This window comes from Heteronotia binoei, chromosome 11, assembly GCF_032191835.1.
Source record: "Heteronotia binoei isolate CCM8104 ecotype False Entrance Well chromosome 11, APGP_CSIRO_Hbin_v1, whole genome shotgun sequence".
NCBI classification, from domain to species: domain Eukaryota; kingdom Metazoa; phylum Chordata; class Lepidosauria; order Squamata; family Gekkonidae; genus Heteronotia; species Heteronotia binoei.
In genome coordinates this window covers 60687778-60712904 of record NC_083233.1, presented here as the reverse complement: position 1 = coordinate 60712904, position 25127 = coordinate 60687778, and the positions used below count along the sequence as shown (strand labels likewise).

Here is a 25127-nt window from a genome sequence, read left to right as displayed (position 1 = left end):
GGAAATACCTGGAGATTTGGGGAGTGGGATTAGGGTCTGAAGAGGGCAAGGTTTGGAGAGAAGATTCCACTTTCCAAAGCAGCAGTTTTCTCCAGAGGACCTGATCTTTGTAATCTGGAGACCTGCTGTAAAAGTGAGAGATTTCCAGGCCCTTTGGATTCAAGTGCAGGTATGTTTGTCAGAGTGCCACAATTTGCTGTACTTCCTTCTTTAGTGGACATTTGATAGGTTTATTTCCACACAACATGAGGAAAATGCATGAAAGGTTCCAAATTTGATACAATATAGCCAGCGTTTTATTAACCTCTTGTGTGACTGAGTGTCTGGGATATAAACACTTTAAATAAATGAATATTCCTTGAGTTCACAGAAAAGTGACCGTTTGTTCAAATAAATTGGAAAACTGAGGATATGCATCAGGATAAAAATTATTTGTACAGGAAGGTTCAAATTATGGTTTTAAAAAGTCAAGGTAGAAATGTATTCTGTTGTAGTTGACTGTTTCTAACATAATGGCCTCTGCTGTCCCCTACTGACGACTGGAACCGTTGAATTTTTTTTAAAAAAAAAAAAAAACCTAATTAAATCACTTGTTTCCAGGGACCCAGAAAGAAAAGTATAGAGATTCAGGGGCTAAAGCAATGAATCTTGACTGCTACATCCCCCTTCCGTTCTTTCTGGGACCATCACAACTACTTGATCTACTGTTCTCAGTCAGCTTTACTTCTTGAGTTCTGCTTGTTCAGAAAAAAAGACTGATTATGAATAATAAATAAAGTGTGTAAAAAGGTGTACTGGGTATATTTCTTCAACAGTCCTGTTGGCATTTGGCTAAATAGTGGGAATTTGGTCAGTCATGGGGTGAGAAACCCTTAGTGCTAAATAGATATTGCTAAGCTATTTTAAACCATCCCTGAATTTCAGGTGACTTCGTTGATATCCTAACTAGGGTTGCTTGTCTCCAGATGGGACAACAGACAACAGAGATCAGGTCCCATGGAGAAAATGGCTGCTTTGGAGAGTGGACTCAATGGCATTGTACCCCACCCTGGTCGCTCCTCTTTCCAAGCCCCACCCTCCCCAGGCTCCACCCCCTAATTCTCCATGAATTCCCCAATTCAAATTTGGCAGTCCTGATCCTGAAAGTGCACTTCCTAAGAAGAATTAGAATCTTCTACATCCATTGACTTCAATGGATCAAAAAGGGTGCGATTCGGTTTAGGATTGCACTTTGAATTACTGAAACTGCCCTCAGCAGCACTGCAGGGGTGTTAGGTGCCATCATGTCACTTCTGATTTATGGTGACCCTTTGAATTATTGTCTTCCAAAACGTCCTGTAGTGAACAGCCTCACTCAAGTCTTGCAGATTTAAGACCCCATGGCTTCCTTTATTGAGTCAATCCATCCTATGCTGGGACTTCTACTTTTCCTACTGACTTCCAATTTTTCCTAGCATTATTGTCTTTCCAATGACTCTCGTCTCTAGGGTGGCCAGACCGTCCCGGTCTCCCGGGACATTCCCGGTTCTGGCCACCCAATCCCGGCTCCCGGGCTGCCTATACCGGGACCATTAAAGGTCCCGGTTTAGCCAGCCCCGGAGGCGGTGGGCCGCGGGCGCCGGCGGGGAAGGCGGCGAGTGAGGGAGGGAGCATCCCTGCGCCTGCGCAGGGCCCCTGCGCACGCGCAGGGACGCTCCCTCCCTCACTCGCCGCCTTCCCCGCCCACGCGCGGGGCCCGGCGGCAGTGGTGGAGGCCTCTCCGTGGCCTCCGCTGGTCGCTGGAAGCCCTCCAGAGCACCCGGCGCTGGTCCAGAGCCTCTGGAAGGCCTTCCGGGACCAGCGCCGGCCAGCGAAGGCCTCCCCGCGGCCTCCGCTGGTCCCTGGAGGCCCGGGTTCCTGTCCTGCATCTCGACCTGTGTTATTAGTGACAGGCTGCTTCGGCGTGCCGCTGCGCCGGCCCCCCTGGGCCCCACAACGATGGGACCGATGCCACAGGGACGGGCTCGAAACACTCTATAACCCCTCAAAAGAACAGCAGTCTAGCTCGCTTCCCCCGAGCCCTGCCGCCATAAGCCTCAAGGGGGCTCATTTTGCGGCATCTCCCGGCGGGAGGGTGGCACCCGCACGGGACACATATCAAATGAAAGAGGGGGTGCAGGGCTATCAGAAACAGCCGGCGGAGGGAGTCGGGAGAGCACCCCACTGGGGGATCCACACCCCGAAAGTGATGAAGGTGGCGCAGATAGAGCCAACAGAGCAAAGAGGACAAAATAAATAGGCTGCATTATGCAGCACAGTTGAGAAAGTGCCTTATCCCATATACTGATGAAGTATATACAGGATTTCAGAACAAAATTGTTTCCGGCGGTGATATTTGGGGGATTTTTGGGGATGTCACAGGAAGTGCTGTGAAGTCACTTCCTGTTTCCGGCAGTGGCATTTGGGGGAAATGATGTCATTTGGGGGAAATGATGTCACAGGAAGTGATGTCACTTCCCATTTCCGGCAGGTGACGCAGGGAAATGATGTCACAGGAAGTGATGTCACTTCCTGTTTCCTGTGGTGGCATGCCGTCACCGGAAGTGACGTCACCGGAAGTGACGTCACTTCCTGTTTCCGGCAGGTGACGCGGGGAAATGATGTCACAGGAAGTGATGTCACTTCCTGTTCCCTGTGGTGTGCTACCTCCCCCCCCCCAACGTGTCCCTGGCTGGCCTTCAGACATTATGGTCACCCTACTCATCTCTTCATAATGTGACCAAAGCACAACAGCCTCAGCTTAGTAATTTTAGCTTCTAGGGAAAGTTCAGGTTTGTTTTGATCTAGAAACCACTTGCCTTTTTGGTGGTCCATGAAATCCGTAAAACTCTCCTCTAAAATCAGCATCATTACAGTGGCCTAAAACCTGCCTCGCCGGATCAGATAAATGATCCTTCCTGTCCCTGCCACTGCCCTGAGAAAAACCATATCAACAGCCCCTAGATAAAGTGGCCAACAAAGGAAATGCACCCATGTCTGCAGCATCTGGTTATCAGTACTCCTCTTTTAAGTCTAGAGATGTGAAAGGTTGGGGATACGGGAAGGAAAAATGAGGGGCAGTCTTTTTTTTTTTGCCAAAGTTCCGCCCCCTATTTTTCCAATGGGAAAATAACCTGGAAATTTGGGGAGAGTAGGGAAAAACCTTCAACAAAATTGTTCTCATTTGGAATGAATGAAATGTTTTGGGTTTTTTTAAGACAAGGTCTTAGCCAGCATGATATCATGGCAAGGATTCAAAGTTCACCCTTCAGATTCAAATGTTCATTCTGTCATGGAAGCTTTCTGAGTGACCTTGGGCTAGATCTATTTCTCAGGGCTGTTGCAGATAAAATAGAGTAAGAGAGAACAATGTTGTAAGCGGCTTAGGGGGCTCATGGGGGGATGAGATATCAATATCAAAATAGTCAAAACGTGTACTATTAAGACTTTTATATACGACAATGTTCAGCATTGGGTAATGATGAATTCTGTGTATACAAGATATACAACAAATATTCAAAGATATGTTTATTATCCAAATGAGATTAATTTTGTTCACAATTAACTTGCTATAATGCTAATACGATGCTGAAGAGTTCAGTGTTACAAAGTGTACCTTAATTATAGAATCTGCTATTGTAACAGTAAGAGCCTGTTTCTACCCAAATAACACACTTTGTTTACTACAAAATGTCCATTTTCTTTTTTCAGTTAATGTACATATGCTGAGATACCACAGGATATGCCAGTTTGCAGGTCTCACCAACACATTAGATGTGCTCTTGGTCTGGTTTGTAGAAAACTAAGGATGGAATGGAATCTTAAAACCACTTCTCTGGGCATAAGATCCATGGAATAAAATGGGACTTACTGCTGAGCAGAACTGCTGAGGATTGCTCCCTAAGGCATTTATAATTTTAATTTTCATAAGAATGACAGTGACAAAATAGCATGATGCTATATGCTTAGTTATAAAGGATGCATTTTATGTTGCAAAAGCAGAAAAATAAATTTAAATTTCGATTAGAAAGTATTCCCTATATTTCCATCTTCCCAAAACTTTTTATTACCCCCGCTCCCCCCAAAAAACTTCTTTATGCAATGGCTTAAGAACATCAGAAGAGCTCTGCTGGATCAGCCCAGTGGCGCATCTAGTCCAGCATCCTGTCTCACAGTCGCACCTCAAAAAGGATATTATAGCTTTAGAGAAGGTGCAGAGAAGGGCAACTAGAATGATTAAAGGGCTGGAGCACTTTCCCTATGAAGAAAGGTTGAAACGCTTGGGACTCTTTAGCTTGGAGAAACGTCGACTGCGGGATGACATGATAGAGGTCTACAAGATAATGCATGGAATGGAGAAAGTAGAGAAAGAAGTACTTTTCTCCCTTTCTCACAATACAAGAACTCGTGGGCATTCGATGAAATTGCTGAGCAGACAGGTTAAAACGGATAAAGGGAAGTACTTCTTCACCCAAAGGGTGATTAACATGTGGAATTCACTGCCACAGGAGGTGGTGGCGGCCACAAGTATAGCCACCTTCAAGAGGGGTTTAGATAAAAATATGGAGCAGAGGTCCATCAGTGGCTATTAGCCACAGTGTATGTGTGTATATAACATTTTTTGCCACTGTGTGACACAGAGTGTTGGACTTGATGGGCCGTTGGCCTGATCCAACATGGCTTCTCTTATGTTCTTATGTTCTTAGTTATTCTGGAGGTCCAACAACAGGACACAGATGAGCCTTTCCCTTGATGTTGACTCCTAGCACTAAGAGTTAGAGGTTTACTACCTCTGAATGTGAAGGTTCCCTTTCAAATTTAATGGAAATCTGGCTTCACATATTCAGGAAATTTTACATCACTATCCAAATCTAGCATTTCCTAGAAAGGGCTTCATAGAGTCAGTTATTAAGATCATGGCTCAGTTCTCATGGCTTTTTTTCTCTACAAGGAGATTTCTTTGGTGATCTTGTGCTCTGCTGGGGGTTCTCTCATAGTCTGGATTATGTGGGTGGCTGGTGACCAGGCTTGCCTTAGGAAATAGATCAGGATGTGATAATCAGTTCCTTCCAAGTCTAAGATTCAAAGAGCTTCAAGAACAGATCAAATTTAAGCTCTGCATTCCCCCTCTTCCAAGAATGAAGGGTTGCGTGACAGTTCTGTATAATCACAATTCATCATTGTGAAATCAGAGTAGGTGACTGTGCCACAGTAATAATCTGCTTCATCTTCAGCCTGGATGTTGGTGATGATTAAATAGCCAATGTTCCCAGCAGCGGAGCCGGTGAACCGATCGGGGATCCCTTCTCCCCGGGTGCTGGTACCATGAAGCACAAAACGAGGGGCCTGACCAGGCCTCAGTTGATACCAAGAAATGCTGCCAGCATTACCACTGATCAAGCAGGAGAGTACAGCCGTTTCTCCTAGGGACACGGACACGAAGGCAGGCTGAGTCAATGTCGCCTGGGAAATGACACCTGGGAAGGGAAGCCAAAACAAAATAGTACTTTGATTCTTATTCTGTATTCTTAAATATCGCAAAAGCACTGTGTTTGCCCTAGCCTGGATTGCCCAGGCAAGCCCATTCTTGTCAGATCTCAGAAGCTAAGCAAGTCAGTATACCCCCTTCAGGGAATACCAGGGCTGGGATGCAAGGGCAGGCAACAGCAAGCCACCTCTTTGAAATGTCCAAGCCCCACTAGAGGTCACCAGAAGTCAACCATGACTTCCAGGCACACTCACACACACAATTCTCACACACACAAAAAAAGCACTGTGTTTGCCCTAACCTGGATTACTCAGGCAAGCCCATTGTTGTCAGATCTTAGAAGCTAAACAAGGCTGACCCTGGCAAGTACTTAAATGGGAGACCTCCAGGTAATACCAGGGCTAGGACACATGGGCAGGCAACAGCAAGCCACCTTTCTGAAATGTCCAAGCCCCACCAGAGGTCACGAGAAGTCAACCATGACTTCCCGGCACACTCTCACATACACACATAGTTCTCACACAAAAAAGCACTGTGTTTGAATTAGAAGCACACAAAATAAATGTCTTTTCTGTTTAGTTTATAGGCCAGTCCATATGGGGCCTAGAGTTCAGATGGGGCCTAGAGTCCAGATGGGGCCTAAGGTTGCCAACCTGGAGGCTGGAGATCTCCTGGAATTACAACTGGTCTCCAGACAAGAAATCTGTTCCCTTGGAGAAAATGGCTGCCTTGGAAGGTTGTAAGGAAAAGCCCCCTACTTTTCATACACATGGACATTGTGATCACCAGTATGGTTGCCAGGGTGCCTGGAGTTTTGACTCGCACACATCTGCTCTAAGAAGTGGACTTTGCCCCCAGTTTCTAAGGCTTATAAGCCTCAGCTTTGCAGCAGCATTCTACATCTCTGGATGGGTGTTAGCCAGAACTACAGAAGAGCTTCCAGCTGCTCCTTGCATGCCCAATCTTGGCCGCTGCAGTAGAAGAAGCCACACCACCATGAACTGTACAGGCAAACAGTTTCCAGCCTGTTTCCATGAACCAAAGGCTAACACCACCAGAATCCATCTTGTTTTCCTGACTCCAGTTCATCCCAACAGAAGGCTCACGTATACACCAGATGTCACCTTTGGCCTACAAGCAACCTACCCACCCCAGAGTGGTTAATAGTCCAACTGCCACTTTCTTTGTTTAACAGAACTCTAGACAAAGACTGGTGCCAGGAAGAAGACTAAAGAAGAGGAAGACCATCTTCAGCCAGAGCCAAGTTCCTTTGTACAAAACTGGGTGTTACCTAGGACACAATTTGACTCTCTATTGTCACCCTTTTAGATAAATCCATTTAATCTTAAGTGTTCCCCACCCAGTAATCACTTCTATTCTTCTTCCCAACTGTCACTTTGGAGCCTCCCCCAGGTCCGTTTCAACCTGAAAGTTTAACCAGGTATCCAGGATCCAGGCAAGTCCATTGGTCAAGAGCAAGCACCCAATTAGGTGCCACCAATTAACTTGCTATTGGCTACTGCAGAAGTCCAGCCCTTATGGTCACTGCAGAGCCTCCCCTTTTCTGAGGTCATGTACCAGATGACCACCTGTCATCCACCCCTGTACCTACCATCCCCTAAGGGCTCAAAGTAGTCTATATACCTGTAACACAGCTTCCCACATGTGTGCATCTAGCAGTACCCCAGTTCCGCTGTCTAGATCCATCCCCAATTCTGGCCACAGTTTTGGGTCCATTTCCCCCATCCTCTTACGTCACCATTGGAGCCTTCTTGAAGACTACGATAGGTAAATATCACCCTGTTTGTCTACCCATGTGTTCCTCTATATCTCTCTATATATTTCCTAGGACTGTATGTATGATTATATGTGTATTTTTATCTTGTATGGAAGACTATATTTTTCTCAATAAATTATAATCAGTTTTATTAAATTAGAGTCCCCATTATTCAGCATTACTCTCTGGTTGGTTAATCTTGTAGACATAGGTAAAAAGATCCTGAGTGAGCCAGGTGCCCACCTGACTAATTCCCCAACCTCGTTTTGAGGGCATTTCAGCTTACAAGGTGGACTCTATGACACTATACCTCTCTGAGGTCCTTCCCATCCTCAAGCCCCACCCTCCCCAGGCTCCACCCCCAAATCCCAAGGAATTTCCCAACCCAAAGTTGTGGACCCTGATTACAACTGATCTCAAGACTACAGAGACCAGTTCGCCTGGAGGAAAGAGCAACTTCAGAGCCTTAATGGAATTGCATCCTTCCTTGCTGAGCTTCCTCCCCTCTCCTCCCCACTCCCCAGGAATTTCCCAACTGGGATGGCAGCCCTAGGCCTATTCTTGTGAAATAAGTTCTCCACATCCTTACCTGAGGAGTAACTGAGAACTGCAAGAGAAAACAGAGCCCAGCCCATGGTGAGCTCTCTGTAGTCTTTCTGAAGCCAGTGGGTCACAAGCTTAGACCTTCCCTCTCCTTCTTCAGCAGCAAGTGAATCCACATGCAAATTAGTTTCATGGCCAGTGGCTATGCTAGAATTTCACTTCTTCAGTCCAAAAATGTGACATTGAATGCGGTACAAATTTGCATAAAGGTGGTGTGTGAGGAATTAAAAAATAAACCCTTGGGCCAGGATAAAAATACATCTATGGAATAAGGTGGATAAGGGGGGAAAGGTGTTTTCTCAGGTAAGGAGTAGGCTTGTTAAAAAATTCTTTTTCAAAAGATTTGAGTCCAGTAGTGTCAAATGGATTCATTTCCTCCTGGGCCAAACAGAATTGATCCGGGCCAGAGACACTAACTGCAAAAAACTAATTAAAAACTTCCACCTTAAGTATCCGGACAAAACAGGTGGGAGGGGGCCTTAAGGGGGGCAGTATGTCAAGAGTCATTCATTCCTTTTCAATTCATGTATCCCTCTTGCCAGAGCCCCATGGTGCGGAGTGATAAAGCTGCAGCACTGCTGTCGGAGCCCTCTGCTCACAACCTGAGTTTGATCCCAGCGGAAGCTGGTTCAGCTAGCCGGCTCCAGGTCAACTCAGCCTTCCATCCTTCCGAGGTCGGTAAAATGAGTACCCAGCTAGCTGGGGGAAAAGTGTAGATGACTGGGGAAGGCAATGGCAAACCATCCCGTAAAAAGTCTGCTGTGAAAACGTGAAAGCAACGTCACCCCAGAGTCGGAAACGACTGGTGCTTGCACAGGGGACTACCTTTACCTTTTTATCCCTCTTGCCATGAACGCTATACAGTTAATTGCTATAGGCACATGCTTGCTGCTTGCTTGCTACTATGCTTATCTTTGGAACTTAGTGAAGACACCTGTGCCGGCCGTCAAGGTCAGGACGCTGAAGTGGCAGATCATGCACCTGGCCTGGGAGAACTAAGGGGGCGGTAGGCCCGCCAAAAAAACCCCATGCTTTGCTTGCCGCCTTTGCTTGAAATATTAACGGTTGGGGGAAGGGGATATAAGGGAGTGCTTGGGCTAAGATGGTAGTCTTAGCAAAAATGGTGTCCTGCCTTGTCACGCTTGTGGAATAAACTGCTGTATCACCAGACTGTGTGATTCCTCGGCTCAAGGTTCTGACAAGTAGTACCTTAGAGATAAATTTTGAGGGGTATAATTTTCTCAAGTGTCAAAGTTCCCTTCATCACATACATCTGACAAAGCTTCTATCCCAAAAATCTTGTTGGCCTGCAACAGGGGTGGCCAAACTATGGCTCAGGTGATACAATCAGAGCTAGCCCTGCCACTAGGCAAACTAGGTGATTGCCTAGGGTGCCAGCCTTCTGGAGGTACCAAATTGGGCACCCCCCCATGTGACTCAGTGACATTATCAGTGCAGGTGAAGCAGGAGTTAGCCTTGACTAAGGTGCCAGACAGTCTAAGGCCAGGCTTGGCCACATCTGGCTCTTTCACACATATTCTGTGGCTCTTGAAGCCCCCACTGCCCCATCAGCTGACTTCAAAAAGGCATTTGTCTCTTTAAATCACTTCTCCAAGCCAAGTCAGCCAGCAGCTTGGAGAATGCATTTAAAGTGCTTTTCTTTCCACCTCTCCCTCCCTCATCCCTCCCCCATCTATTTGCCTTCCTTCCTTCCTTCCTTCCTTCCTTCCTTCCTTCCTTCCTTCCTTCCTTCCTTCCTTCCTTCCTTCCTTCCTTCCTTCCTTCCTTCCTTCCTTCCTTCCTTCCTTCCTTCCTTCTCTCAAAAATCTGATGTTCATATCTTGTGGCTCTCAGACATCTGATGTTTATTCTACATTTGTCTTACATTAAGCAAGTTTGACCACCCCTGGTCTGTAAGGTGCTACCAAACTTGAATCTAAATTCCACTACATGCCAACACAGCTATCCCTGGAAAGTTTTTTAACCCTTGGATCTGCCCCTTCTGAATATGCTAAAATGATGGCTAAAGAAGCTGAGAGCAATAGGCTAGCTTTATGTTCAAATAACAGGAAAAGATATCTCTTTGAAGTGCTATCCTAAGAAGAGTTACATCCTTTGACATCAAGGTTGTAACTATGCTTAAGAGGGCACTGTTATCACTGCATATGGAAGCTTTTCCACACTTTTCCTTCCTAGATTTGAGAAGCCACCATGATTATGAAAATTAAATTTGAATCCATTTCAACTACAAAGCTGCAAACCAAGAACTTCTGGCCATCCACTATGCCTGGGCTGCAATGCATACATATCTAGGTCAGGCCAGAGTCCCAGACTATGGTCTAGGGCAGAGAAGGATGTTTATATCACAGTTCTGTATGCAAGAGTGATCTGAAAAACCACAGAGAGTGCTCAAGTATATGAAACTTTCTCCTGCATCACTTCACACCACAGGTGATGGGGACCACCTGTGCCTGCCACAAGTCAGTAAACTGGATCAATAGCTCCCCCTAAAGGTAAGAGCTAGGACAGTCAGCATCACATAGGATACATATAGATCCAAGTAGTCAGCCATGTTGGTCTGAAGTAGTAGAACAAAATAGGAGTCAAGTCGCACCTTTAAGACCAATTTAGTTGGTCTTAAAGTTAGTCTTAAAGATCCAACTTGACTCCTATAGGATACATATAACACTTTTCAAAGATAGAACAAAGTTTGAGTCCAGTGGCACCTTTAAGACCAACAAAGTTTTATTCAAGGTATAAGCTTTCATGCGTGTGCATACTTTTTTGGATACATTGCACTCAAAGTGTGAGTGCACTCAAAAGTTTATACCTTGAATAAAACTTTGTTGGTCATAAAGGTGCCATTGGACTCAAAATTAGTTCTGCTGCTTCAGACCAACATGACTATCCACCTGAATCTATCTTTTTAAAAGGTGATAATGGCATTTAGCATTCCCATTTATTTCAGTGGGAGAGTTAGGCGGATGTTTCGCATCCTGCCACTAGAACCACAGAAAAGAAAAATACTTCGCTTTAGGGCATCCATAATACCCTTGACATTTTGAAAAATTATTAACCGGGGCTACATACAGAACTACTTAGATCAAAGGAACAATGAAGTCTGCAATAAAAATTCACATGATGGCATGCATAATTTGTAGACAGCTTCCACAGATTTTGTGCATGTTTCAGATGTATAATTTGACAACTGAGTATGAATCTTGAGTTGGAAATTTGGATTTTGGTACAAAAGAAAAATCTTTACATATTGATGATATCAAATATTCTCCAGCTATACTCTGAATATTCACATAGAATCTGGCTGGCATCATCACTGAATGAGGGTTCAGGGCTCTGACACAAAGATCATAACCAGGAGCTGTGGATGATCCTCTTAACAGGCCATTCTCCTGCTGAGATAGGCCAAAGGAATGTCTGATTGCTTCCACTTGGGCTCTGCTATAGCTGTAGATGAACAGGCAGGGCTTTTTTGGAAGAGGAACTCACAAGAACACAGTTCTGGCTGGATGGGAGTCAGGGGTGTGGCCTAATATGCAAATGAGTTGTGCTGGGCTTTTTCTATTAAAAAGCCCTGTGTGAAACAGTGGTGATGTCAGAGGGCATGGCCTAATAAGCAAATGAGTTCCTGCTGGGCTTTTTCTACAAAAAAAAGCCCTAGGAACAGTCATTACCAAGACTCCATAGGAATCTTCAGGTCTCTGTCTCTAAAGGGAACTTATACCCTGTAGAACCGCCTGTAAACTTCCATGCTATTTAGATATACAGTTTTCTCTAAATATTGGATCTGCATTTGACATGGATGATATTTTATTTTGGCCTTTGACAATACATAGGTAATATTCAACATTATTTCATAGATGACATGTAATACCGTTTGACTAGATTTTATAACTGGTCTGGCAATTATCCTATGAAGCATGTGAGCATCTGACAGATGACATGCAAAGATATTTGACACTGACAGGTGAGAGTTTGATATTAGACAACTGCAGAAATCAAAACAATAAAGAGGTCACAGGAGCTCTAATGTACCCATGTTTTTAATTCTAAGACAAAATTTCACATTCAATATTCCAGTGAAAAATTAGAATTTGGGAGGGCTTTCCTAATTTTTCTCTGACTACATTGTCCATAACTGCAGCCTTCTCTGGCTTGCAGCCTGAACTTGAGGCCTCTTGGGGAATGAAAACTAAAATAAGAAGTTCAGCATCTATTCACGCGCAAGGAAAGTGGAGGGTTTTTGTCTCATTTCCCTATCTGAATGCACTGCTGTGTCACCCATTCCCAACCCACACGCAACAGTAATAAACAGCTTCATCTTCCACTAGGACTCCTGAAATGGTCAGGGACATGGTGTTTCCAGATCTTGACCCACTGAAACGGTCCGGGATTCCAGATGGTCTGGTGCTGGTGCTGTGTATAACAGTTCGTGGAGTTTTCCTCTGTATCTGCTGGGCCCACCAAGGGTAGTTGCCATCAGAGATGGTTCCGCCACTAAATGTGCAAGACAGAGTAACAGTCCCTCCTTGAGACACAGTTTCTGAAGGCTTCTGGGACAGCAGTTGCTGGAAACTTGGACCTGGGGAGAAAAAAGCAAAGGGAGAACGATGAATTTCACAAGGCAAAAATGTCAACTATTGGAACAGCCGGCAATTAAGAATGTGGAAGATTTCTAGGTGTCCTTCAACGATCTTTTATTTCATTCTCTACAAGAATTGTTCTTACCGATACAGACCAAGATTGTAACGAGAAGCAGGAGCTGAGTCATTGCAGTGGAAACTGATGTGCCAAACAACAGGATCTCTGTCTGGCACTCTGTTAAGAGGGAACTCCTGTTCCTTCTTAAACCCCCTGAGGTCAAGAGAGCATTCCCTCCATGCAAATAAAGGGCTCATTAATGACTGTTCCCTAGTCCAGGTCGGGCAAAAGAACAAGCGATGGGAAAGGAGTTGTTGCCTATTGATGAAATGGTCTTGTCTTTGAGTTCTGGAACTTCAGTATTAAAAAGGTATCAGTTACAAAGGCACTAGATCATGATAAGTGACTGGGTGGAGGAAAAAGCATTCAAATGGAATGTCAAGAACAGCTGTCAAGAACTCAGCCCTGAAATGTGTTTTCAGTCTAGTGATTACACTCGTGTTTGTGCACATGTTCTACTAGGTTTTTCCCAAATATGCCATGAAAAAAAGAGCAGGTGTCTTAAATTTACATACACATTACAGTAATGTCAAGTACTTTAAAAAGTTTGTGTGTAAGGTTTTTGGGAAGGGAAATTGTCTCACATTCAGGATTACCTTCCTTTCAAGTAAATACGGAAGAATAGGAATATTGAAATCTCTAACACACAAGAGTGAGCTTCTGTACATTTATTTATTTATTAGATTTATATCCCGCCCTCCCTGCCAAAGCAGGCTCAGGGTGGCAAAGTGGTCATCCCTCATGTGCAAAGTGGTCTTCTCTCATACCACATCTACATAGCCTTAACAAGCCATCACATTTAAGGGTTCAATAATAATGTAAATTAATTAGGTAACAGTGCCCCCAATGGACTACTAAGGTAAGACATCATATGTATCCCAGAACCGGCAGACAGAACTCAGTGGTAAGGTACCGAATAAACACACATCCTCCTGGGAGCCAGTTTGGTGTAGTGGTTAAGTGTGCGGACTCTAATCTGGGAGAACCGGGTTTGATTCCCCATTTGTCCACTTGTACCTGCTGGAATGGCCTTGGTCAGTCATAGCTCTGGCACAGGTTGTCCTTGAAAGGGCAGCCGCTATGAGAGCCCTCTCAGCCCCACCCATCTCACAGGGTGTCTGTTGTGCGGGAGGAAGATAAAGGAGATTGTGAACCGCTCTCAGACTCTGAGATTCGGAGTGGAGGGTGGGATATAAATCCAATATCATCTCCTCCTTAATGCAATTCCATGGGGCCTGTAAAATGGAGCTGTTCCACCAGGCCTTTGGTTGAGGCAGCAGACATCTAAATACTTTGGGCCTCCCCTGCCTATACTGCCCGGGTGAATTGCCATGCCATCTGCTGAGTCTTTATCCTTGTCAGCATATGCCCAGCACTGAATTTTTCTGCCATTTGTTGTTGTTTTTAGGAATTTTAACTCTGTATGAATTTCTATTGGTGTATGGATTTATAATAGGTCTATATTTTAATCCGTTGACCTATCCTGAGGCTGCTTGTGGGGAGGATGGGCTATAAATCCAATAAATAAATAAGAAAAGGGACAAATGCAGGCTGATGACTGGGGAGAATACTGAAAATGAGACAAATTCCACAAAACCGCTATTATCATTATTCAGCCACAAGAACTTTTTCAAAACAGAATTAATGGGCAGGGAATTAACTGGCATCTCATCTCACCATGCGAGTTGGAGAAGAGCCTTCATGTTGAGGACTGGGCTGGCTTTAGCACTAAAGGAGTGTTCAGTTATTTCACAAAAAGGTTATGAAGTTCATCAGGAGCTGTGGATGCTCTCCTTAATAGGTCATCCTTCTGCTGGGGTATGCCAAAGGAGCACCTGCTTCCCTCCATTTGTGCTCTGCTGTAGCTGCCCCTGAAAATAGCCATTACGAAAACTCTTTGTGAATTTTCATGACTCTGTCAGTAAGGAGTATGGGTGGCCAACGGTAGCTCTCCAGATTTTTTTGCCTACAACTCCTATCAGCCCCAGCCAGCATGGCCAATGGCTGGGGCTGATGGGAGTTGTAGGCAAAAAACATCTGGAGAGCTACTGTTGGCCACCCCTGGAGTATGGCACTACCCCTAAACTTCTATACTGCTCAGGATCACATGGAGAATCCAACAGTTTTCTTTCAATATTTAGCCAGCATTTGAGAGGGATGATATTTTATTTTGGACTATGACAGCTCAGAGTTGACAGTCAACATTATCTGATACGTGGCAAGTAGCACTGTTTGACTAGAATTTATAACCGGTATGTCAGTTAGCTGAGAAGTACATGAACATCTGTCAGATGACATGCAAAGGTATTTGGCGCTTACAAGTGACAGTTTAAAATATTTCAAATTGGATGCCTGTGGAAATTGAAACAATGAAGAGGTCCCAATAGGTCTACAGTACTCATATTTTCAATGCCAAGATAAAATTTCACATTCAAAACTCTAGTGAAAAATTAGAATTCTGGGTGGCTTTTCTAATATTTCTCTGAATATTCACTATCCATAACTGCAGCACTCCCTGTGTCTCAGCCTGAACATGTGAGGAACAAAAGCTAATATAAACCAGTTCAGCTACTGTTCATGGAGGGTTTTTGTCTCACTTCCCTATCTGAATACGTGGCTGTGTCTAGCACTCCCAGTCCAAGCAGAACAGTAATAATCAGCTTCATCTTCTGCCAAGACCCCTGAGATGGTCAGGGACATCGTGTTCCCAGACCTCGAGCCACTGAAACGGTCTGGGATGCTAGGTGGTCTGCCGCTGGTGGCATATATAATACATCGTAGAGCTCCCCCTAGGCTCTGTTGGAACCACCAGGGATAATTGCCATCAGAGATGGTTCCACTGCTAAGTCTGCAGGACAGAGTGACAGTCCCCCCTAGAGACACAGTTTCTGAAGGCTTCAGGGACTGTAGTTGCTGCTGGAAACTTGGGCCTGGAAGAAAGCAAAGGAAGATGCATTAATTTCAACAGGCAGCAATGTCAAACATTGGCACAGCTAGCAATTAAGAATATGAAGGACTTCTAGGTGCCCTTCAAGTATGTTTTATTTCATTCTCCACATGAATTGTTCTTACCAATACAAAACAGGATGGTAAGAAGAAGCAGACTTTGAGCCATTGCAGTGAAAATTGATGAGGCCATCAAGGGGATCTCTGACTGGCATCCTCCTATTCTCTCTTAAACCCCCAAGGTCAAGAGATCACCCCCTTCATGCAAATGAGGTTTCATTCAAGACTGTTCCCTGGCACAGGTTAGGGGAAGGAACAACCAGTGACAAAGGGCTGTACCTGATTAGTCAAATGGTTCTGTCTCTGAACTCTGGGACTTCAGAGCTAGCCAAGATGGTATCAGTTACCAAGACATTGGACCCAGATCAGGGGTTGGAGAGGCAGAAGCACTCAAATGGAGTGAGAGCTGTCCAGAACTCAGCCCAGGAATGTGTCTCAATCTGAGGGGTTATGGTGTTTACTCACATGCAAGACTAGGGTTTTTTTTTCCAAGTGTGCCATCAATAAAGAGGTGGTTGTCTTAAATTTCCATACAAGTGACAGTTATGTATGGTACTAAAAAATGTTTTGCATGTAACATGTTTTAGAGGGGTCAACTTACATACATCTTCCTTTCAAGTGAATATGACAGTATGGGAATATTCAGCTCTCTAACCCACAAGAATGTACTCCTACACATGTGCAAAGTGGCTCCTCCTCCTACCACATCTACATAACCAACACATTTAAGTGTTTAGTGACGACTTTTCAGGATGTCAAACATCTCCCCGACTTCACCCCTGGAACTGTCATTTTAGACATTAAGCATTCCCTAAAGGGTTCAAAGCACTAGCAAGTCCAGCGTCTTGGCCTGCCAGATCGCCACGCCTCTTCACTTTACTTTGAAATCTGTTAATAGCTTGGGATGAGACAAGATAACTCTGACTTCTCCCACCTTCTTTTCTTATATTCTTATTACCCACCGCTTCCTGCATGCTGTGCAGAGGGCTGAATGGTAGATGGGGACGGAAAACAGACAAGAGAAGCTGTAGCTGTCTCCCCCCACAACCACAGTCCTTAAGGGAAAGAGATTCTTCTCGGGTCACTTTTGGCAATCCTATCTGCCCTGTCCCTCAATAGAATGGTGGCTTTCTTCCAGTGGTTTGTACATGGCCATCCAAAACAGAGAATGGAAGGTAACAGTGCTAGCCTTCTCATTAGGAAGTATCTTTGCCATCATGGGGAAATCTTTCTTTTAAAAAAATGCAATAGCTATGTACGCAAGTGGAGAGTGCATGTAGTCAGCTTGATGTAGTGGTGAAGAGAGACCTACTTCCTTCTACTTGTGCTCTGCACTAGCTGTGGATAAAAAACAGGCATTTCCAAGATCCCATAAGAATCTACAGGCTCTGTCCCTAAAGAAAGACTACACCTTATGGCACTGCCTCTTATTATATTTCATGCTGCTCAAAACCAAAGATCCAGTTTTCTTTAAACATCTGATCCACGCTGGACATGGATGATATTTTATTTTGGCCGTTGGCAAGTCACAGGTAGGTAGGTATTCAACATTATTTGACAGGTAACATGTAGTAACACTATCAATAATCCTATAAAATGCATGTGCATTGGATGGTGCGTGAAGGTGTTTGGTGCTGACAGGTGACCGTTTAAGACATTTCAGAAAAGATACCTGTAGAAATTGAAACAACTAAGGGATTCCAACAGGTTGGATATACTCATGTTTTAAATCTAAGATAAAGGCTGTGATCTCACACACACTAAATGATGCACTTTCAATCCACTTTCAATCCAACTGGATTTTTCTGTGTGAACTGGCAAAATCTGTTTGGAAAGTGGATTGAAAGCACATTATTTAGTGCATGTGATCACAGCCAAAATTTCACATTCAAAATTCCAGTGAAAAAATAACTTGGGATGGCTTTTCTAAAATTTATCTGAATATCCACTGGCTCTATCTCGTAGCCTGAACTTGAGGTCTCATGGGGAACAGAGGCTAATATTAGCCATTCAGTTTCTATTCATGCACAAGGAAAGTGAATGAAACAGTGGAGGGGTTTTGTCTCACTTCTTCATCTGAATGAATGGCTGTGCTGTGCACTCCCAGTCCACACAGTACAGTAATAATCAGCTTCATCTTCTCCCAGGGCCCCCGTGATTGTCAGGGACATTGTGTTCCCAGACCTTGAGCCACTGAAACGGTCTGGGATCCCAGGTGGACTGCTGCTGGTGTCATGTATAATACCTCGTAGAGCTTTCCCCGGGCTCTGTTGGACCCAATGAGGATAATTGACAGCAGAGAGAGCTCCGCTGCTAAATCTGCAAGACAGGGTGACAGTCCCCCCTAGAGACACAGTTTCCGATGGCTTCAGGGGCTGCAGTTGCTGGGAACTTAAGCCTGAAAATAGCATAGGGTGATTATTTGTCAATTGCACAAGGCACCAATGTCAAACATAAGCACAGCTATCCATTAAAACTATGAAATACTCTGTTTCCTACAAGAATATTTTATTTCATTCATCAAAGGAATTGTTCTTACCAATAAAGACCAGGATTGTAAGGAGAAGCAGGATCTGAGCCATTGCAGTGGAAACTGATGGGCCAGTCAGGAAGATCTTTGATTGACATCCTCCCATTGTTTCTTAAATCCCTGAGGTCAAGAGAGCATCCCCTCCATGCAAATGAGGGGCTCATTAACTATTGTTCCCAGGCACAGGTCATGCTAGAGATCAACCAATAAATGTATCCACTTGGTCAAAAGGCCTTGTCTCCAAGCTCTGGGACTTCAGCACTAGTAAGATGGCATCAGTTATGAGGCCATTGCAGCCAGAATAGGGAATAGAAAGTGAGAAAGCCATTGAAATAGAATGAGAGCTGTCCAGAAGTCCACCCAGGAATGTGTTTTCAGCCATAGGGGTGACAGTATTTATTCACTTGCAAGACTAGAGTTTTTCCCCTCCAGGTATGTGTGTTAAGTGCCATCAAGTCATTTCTGACCTACAGTGACCCTATGAATTAATGACCTCCAAAACATCCTATCGTTAACTACTTTGCTCCGGTTTTAAAGATTGAGGGGCATGGATTCTCTGACTGGGTCAGTCCCTTTTTTCTGCTCTCTTCAACTTCTCCTAGCAATATTGGGGGTTTTTGATGAGTGTTGTCTTCTCATAATATCAGCAAAACAGTCTGTAGGTAAGCAGTGTTTAATTACAGTCTGTAGGTAAGCAGTGTTTAATTACAGAAAGATGAGGCACTATGATCCAAAGTCTTCCTGAAAAACATCTTTGGATGCATGAAAATGTGTAGCTAGTTATCGGTGCTGGACAGGTATTCTGTGCATGCCGTGTTCAGAGGCACTTCTTTATCACAGAGTTATAGATCTTAAGGCCAGTAGTCAAGTGCTTCTGAACATGTGCAGAATGTCTTTCCATCTTCCAAGCTACACCTTTATTCCCACAAGACTTGCCACCTTTCTTTTGCCCTGAGTTCCTACATCTTTGAACCACTACAAGACAAATACAGATTGAGCAGACAATTATTCTTCAGGCATGGGAAATATAGTGAAGGAGGTTATTTTCCTATCAAATTTCTGCCTGGTGTTGTTAAGTTAAAACCTCAGGAACCTTACCAAAGAAAAGGGGAGCCTGGTTTGGGAACCAGTTTCACTCAGATAGCAAGAATACAAAGCGGCCATCTTGTGGCAAAAGTTATATGCCTCTTCTTCTGTTAACTGCATACTGTTTGTTTTACTAGGCAAGGTTTGTTTGTTTTACTATTTTCAGCCTATCTTCAAGTAAAAATACCATTTCCCATGAGAGGAAACAGCAGCAGGTGGAGCAGAAAGAATGTGTGCTGGTTTCAAAGTGTGTGAATGAGAACTGTTGGTGTGCTCTTGCTGAAATTTGGACAAGCACATGCAGGAAGCAGGGCTACAGCAGGTGCTTGCAAGCATGATCCTGATATCCCATATTAGAATAACCCTCCAAGAATAACTTGCATTTCACAGTAAGCCGTCTGCTGCTTTCAAAGGGGAGGGGGAGAATGACAACACTTGTGAGGCAACGGTGCCTCTTGTGGACTACTGAGATATGACAGTATAAGCATGCACACAGTCCTTTACTCTCCCACACAGACACACATGCTCAACTTGACAGTGGCTACAGTTGCTTTCCTCACAGCTATCAGGCATTTTACTCTCACCGGATCCAGCTGCAGACAGGTGGTGGGGTTACCAGTTTCCAGGTGAGGCGTGGAGATCTCCTGGAATTGCACAATGAAGGGGGGGAGGTAATTTGTGAGTTTCCTGCATTGTGCAGGGGGTTGGACTAGATGACTCTGGAGGTCCCTTCCAACTCTATGATTCTATGAAGAAAGTGGCTGCATTGGTGGGTGAACTCTAGGGTATCATGGCTTGCCAGTCTCCTTCTCCTCCTCAAACCTTGCCCTTTTCAACCCCCTAAACTCCAGGAATTTCCCAAGCCAGAGTTGACAGCCCTCAGAATCTGGAGTCTTTTGGAGTCCTGAGTTGGTACTTGGGCAGGATCAGCCCTAGATTGTCTGGCATCCTAGGCAAAGCTAACCTGGCACACACACACACACACACCGCACTGATAATGCCACTGAGTCACATGGAGGGTGCCCAATTCAGCACCCCCAGAAGGCTGACACCCTAGACAATCACCTAGGTTGCCTAGTGGCAGGGCCAGTCCTGTGCTTGGACTCATGCCCCCAACCCTCCTAGAATAACTTGCATTTCACAGTAAGCCTTCTGCTGCTTTCAAAGGGGAGGGGGAGAATGACAACACTTGTGAGGCAACAGTGCCCCTTGTGGACTACTGAAATATGACTTCATAAGTACCGTACCACAGAATCTCCCAAAGGGAACTCAGTTGGTAGAGTATGCATCGCCTCCTTCACTTGACAATCTTATAAAGTATCTGAGAAAGGGGGGGAATGCTGGTTAATAACTGGGGAGAACACTGAGAATGAGACAGATATAGCAAAATAAAACTATTATTATCATCATTATTTGACCACAAGAACATTTTCAAAACAGAATTCATGGGGAAGGGGTATAAACCACCATCTCATCTCACCATGCAAGAAGAAGAAAAGCTTTCATGTTGAGAATTAGGCTGGCTTTGTCACTGAATGAGTGTTCAGCACTTTGACAATAAGGTTAGGACGTTCACCAGGACTGTAAACTTCCATGCTGCTGAGAACACATGGAGAGTGCATGTCAGACGATGGAATTTCAAAGTAAGCAGACTTCCATTGGTTACAATGTTAAGGCTTTATTTCGATAATCCAAAAGTTCTGAGCAGAGATACATTGGAACTGATGCCCTCCCTTTGGAGCATAGGCATTTTAACTAGGAGTACATCAAAGTACATTTTAACTAGGAGTACATCAAAGGCTTTTTCTAAACAAGACTACATTCCCACAATATGGTGATACATTTCACAAGTTAGGTCTTTCTTATCTCACTGTGGTTCCCTTTCTCACAGGAACAGCTTCTGTTCAAAGGACTGTTCAAAGGACTGTTGCATTTGTTAGTACCAAGGACAGGAACTCACAGCAGGGTTAGTAATAGCTTTGATATGCAAGGTTTCTATTTGGGGTTAGTAACAAATGTTAGAAAATGGAGTCGGTTAGGTCAAGCAGCTCACAGCAGCTTGAACACAGCATCACATCATAGTAATGAAGCATCATATCATAACAGTAAAGCTTTCCAGAGTCTGACAGTGCAAGAGTTTTCTTTCAATATCTGACCTGTGTTTGACATGGATGCCATTTTATTTGGGACCATGACATTTTACAGTTGATATTCAACATTATTTAATAAGTGATGAATAACAGTAACTATGCTACTATGTCAATAATCCTACCAAGTAGGTGAGCATTTGGCAAATAACATGCAAAATTGTTGGTGATGACAGTTTAAGACATTTCAGATCAGTTGCCTGCGCAAATCAGAACACTGAAGAAGTCCCAAAAGGTCTAATATAGTCATATTTTCCAAGGTAAAATTCTGCACTCAAAATTCCGATGAAAAATTGGAATTTGGGTGTCTTTTCTAATATTTCTCTCAATAGTCACTGGACCAAACTGTTTTGCAACCTGAATTTGAAGTCTCATGGGAAACAGAGGCTAATATTAGCAGTTCAGCTTCTATTCATACACAAGGAAAGGAAACAGTGGAGGGTTTTTGTCTCATTTCCCTATCTAAATGAGTAGCTGTGCCAGCCACTCCCAATCCACACAATACAGTAGTAATCAGCTTCATCTTCCACCAGGGCTCCCTTGATTGTCAGGGACATTGTGTTCCCAGACCTCGACCCACTGAGACGGTCTGGGATACCAGGTAGTCTGGTGCTGGTGTGATAAATAATACCCCGTGGAACTTGCCCCAGTCTCTGTTGGACCCAACAAGGATAATTGCCATCAGAGAGGGTCCCACTGCTAAATCTGCAAGACAGGGTGACGGTCCCTCCCACAGACACAGTCTCCGAAGGCTTCAGGGACTGCAATTGCTGGAAACTTGAACCTGAAAAAAGAATAGGGTGCATCATTACTTTCACAAAACACCACTGGCAAGAGTATGAAGTACTTCCAGCTTGTGTGTTGTATGTTTGATTCCATTTATCAAAGCAGTTATTCTTACCAATACAGGCAAGGATTGTAAGGAGAAGCAGATTCTGAGCCATTGTAGTGAAAACTGATGAACCAGTCCAGGGGGACTCTGATTGACATCCTCCCATTCCCTCTTAAACTCGCAGGGTCAAGAAAACATCCCTTCCATGCAAATGAGGGGCTCATTAAAGAAGTAGACTGCAGATTTATACCCCACCCTTCTCTCTGAATCAGAGACTCAGAGCGGCTTACAGTCTCCTATATCTTCTCCCCCGCCCCACAACAGACACCCTGTGAGGTGGATGGGGCTGAGAGGGCTCTTTCAAGGACAACTCCTGAGAGAGCTATGGCTGACTCAAAGCCATTCCAGCAGGTGCAAGTGGAGGAGTGGGGAATCAAACCTGGTTCTCCCAGATAAGAGTCCATGCACTTAATCACTACACCAAACTGGCTCTATTGTTTCCTGGGCTATGTCAGGTTATAGAACACCCAGTGGGAAAGGCACTGGACCAAATTGGTCAAAAGGTCTTGTCTCTGAACTCTGAGACTTCAGTGGTAGTCAAGACACCATCAATTACAAAGTCTCTAAACCCAGGTTAGGGGATGGGAGAAACATTGAGTGAGAGCTCCAGAACTCAGGCCAGGAATGTGTTTCCAGTCCTAGGGATTACAGTGTTTACTCACATGCAAAAGGAGGTTTTTTTTCAGGTGTGCCGTCAAAAAAAAAGAGGAGGTCATCTTAAATTTGAAACAAGTTACAGTTATGTCCAGTAGTAAAAACAAAATTGTGTATAACATTTATGGGACTGAGGGATCATCTTACATCCAGGACCACCTTTCTTTCAAATAAATATGGCCGCAAAGAAATACTTAAATCTGTAATACATTCCTCTGTACACATGGCCAAGGAGTTTTTCTCTTATCTCACACCTCCATAACCACATCTAGCCATGTAAAGGTGAAGCGATAACCTTTCAGGATGTCAAACATCTCCCCAACTTCATCCTAGATCTCTCATTTCAGACACTGAATCCTGCCTCACAGGTTCAAAGCAAAGCAAATTGTCAAGACTTGACCTGGAGATTCCTGTTTTACTTTGAAATCTGTTACTGGATTGGGAAATGAGATAGCTGACTTCATCCACCTTTGTTTCTCATCCTCCCATTACCTGCCCCCTCCTGACTGAGGGGCAAAGAGGCTGTTCTTCAGAGAGTGAGGCAGAAATTGCAAAATAAAACTATTATTAATATCATATTATACCTGGGCAGTATAATAAAAAGTAGAGACATCACCCTGCCAACAAAAGTCCGTATAGTCAAAGCGATGGCATTCCCACTTCCCAGTAGTAATGTATTGCTGTGAGAGCTGGACCATAAGGAAGGCTGAGCACAAAAGAATAGATGCTTTTGAGCTGTGGTGCTGGAGAAGAATCTTGAGAGTCCCTTGGACTGCAAGAAGATCAAATCAATCAACCCAGACTGTTCACTGGAAGGTCAGATGCTGAAGCTGAAGCTCATGGGGAATAAAGATAATATAAGTGGTTCAGCTTCTTTTAAAGCACAACTAAAAGTGAAGAAAATATTTAGGGGTTTTGCTTCACTTCCCCATCTGAATGAACCACTGTGTCACCCACTCCCAGTCCACAGTAATAATCAGCTTCATCTTCCACCAGGACCCCTGTGATTGTCAGGGACATCACGCTCTCAGTCCTTGACCCACTGAAACGGTCTGGGATGCCCGATGGTCTACTGCTGGTGCTCTGTATAATAGTTCTTGGAGCTGTCCCTGGGCTCTGCTGGACCCAACGAGAATAATTGCCATCAGAAATAGAGCCACTGCTAAATCTGCAAGACAGAGTGGTGGTCCCCCCAAGAGAAATAGTTTCCAAAGGCTTCAGGGACTGCAGTTGCTGGAAACTTGAGCCTGAAACAAAGCACAGGGTGTTTCATTAATTTCACAAAGTGGCAATGTCAAACACTGACTCAGCCAGCAGTTAAGGGTCTGATGTACTTCTGGGTCTCCTACATTTTGTAAAAAAATCATCATAGGAATTGTTCTTACCAGTATAGGTCAGAATTGTAAGAAGAAGCAGGGCTGTGAAAAATGATGAGCCAAACAACAGGATCTCTACCTGGCACCCTCCTATTCACTCTTAAAGTCTTGAGGTCAAGAGAGTGCACCCCTTCCATGCAAATGAGGGACTCATTAAGGAAAAGGCCCTGGTGCAGGTCAGACAAGAGAACAACCAGAGGGAAAGGGGCAGGACCCTGTTCAAAAGGTCTGAGCTCTGGAACTTCAGTGCTTCTCAAGAAGGCATCAATTATAAAGCCATGACTAGACCCAGATCTGGGGTTTTGTACTGCAAGAAGCATGGAAATGGAGAATGAATGAGCTGTTCCAGAACTCAGTCCTAGGAGTTACAGTATCCACTTACGTACAAGATTAGTTTGTCATATCTTTAAGTACAAGTTACAGTTATGATCAATAGTTTCATTTTTAAGGTAATGTTTTTGGGTAGAGACATTGTATTTCCACTATTGTCTTCCTTTGAAGTCAATATGGAGGTACAGGAATATACAATATACACAACAGTATGTTTCAGCACACTCATTTTCTCATTTTAAACATTAAGTTATGCCTAATGGAGACAAAGAAAACCTTCCGAAGTCTTGGTCTATCAGGTTGCAGCCTCAAGACCCCTCTTTTTACTTTGAAACCTATTATCGAATCGGAAGATGAGGTAACTGCTGCCTCTTCCACATTCTCCTCCCAGACTCCTGTTATCCACCCGTTCCTGCCTGTTGTGCAGAAAACTGAATGACAGGAAGGGGAGGGAAAACAGGTGGACGAAGCCATGGCTGTCTCACCCCCACTGCAGCCACA

At 44.3% G+C, this 25127-nt stretch overlaps 1 protein-coding gene and 1 gene segment (V, D, J or C); both read right to left on the bottom strand.

Annotated features, from left to right (window-relative positions):
* The window catches only part of LOC132579234 (vacuolar protein sorting-associated protein 29-like), a 138599-nt gene that overhangs the window by 67506 nt on the left and 45966 nt on the right, over window positions 1-25127 (bottom strand). The gene's annotated exons all lie outside the window — the stretch shown is intronic.
* Window positions 5128-7928, bottom strand: LOC132579658 (immunoglobulin lambda variable 2-18-like). The segment is given in 2 exon segments: window positions 5128-5495; window positions 7873-7928. Coding segments are annotated over 2 exon segments (414 nt in total).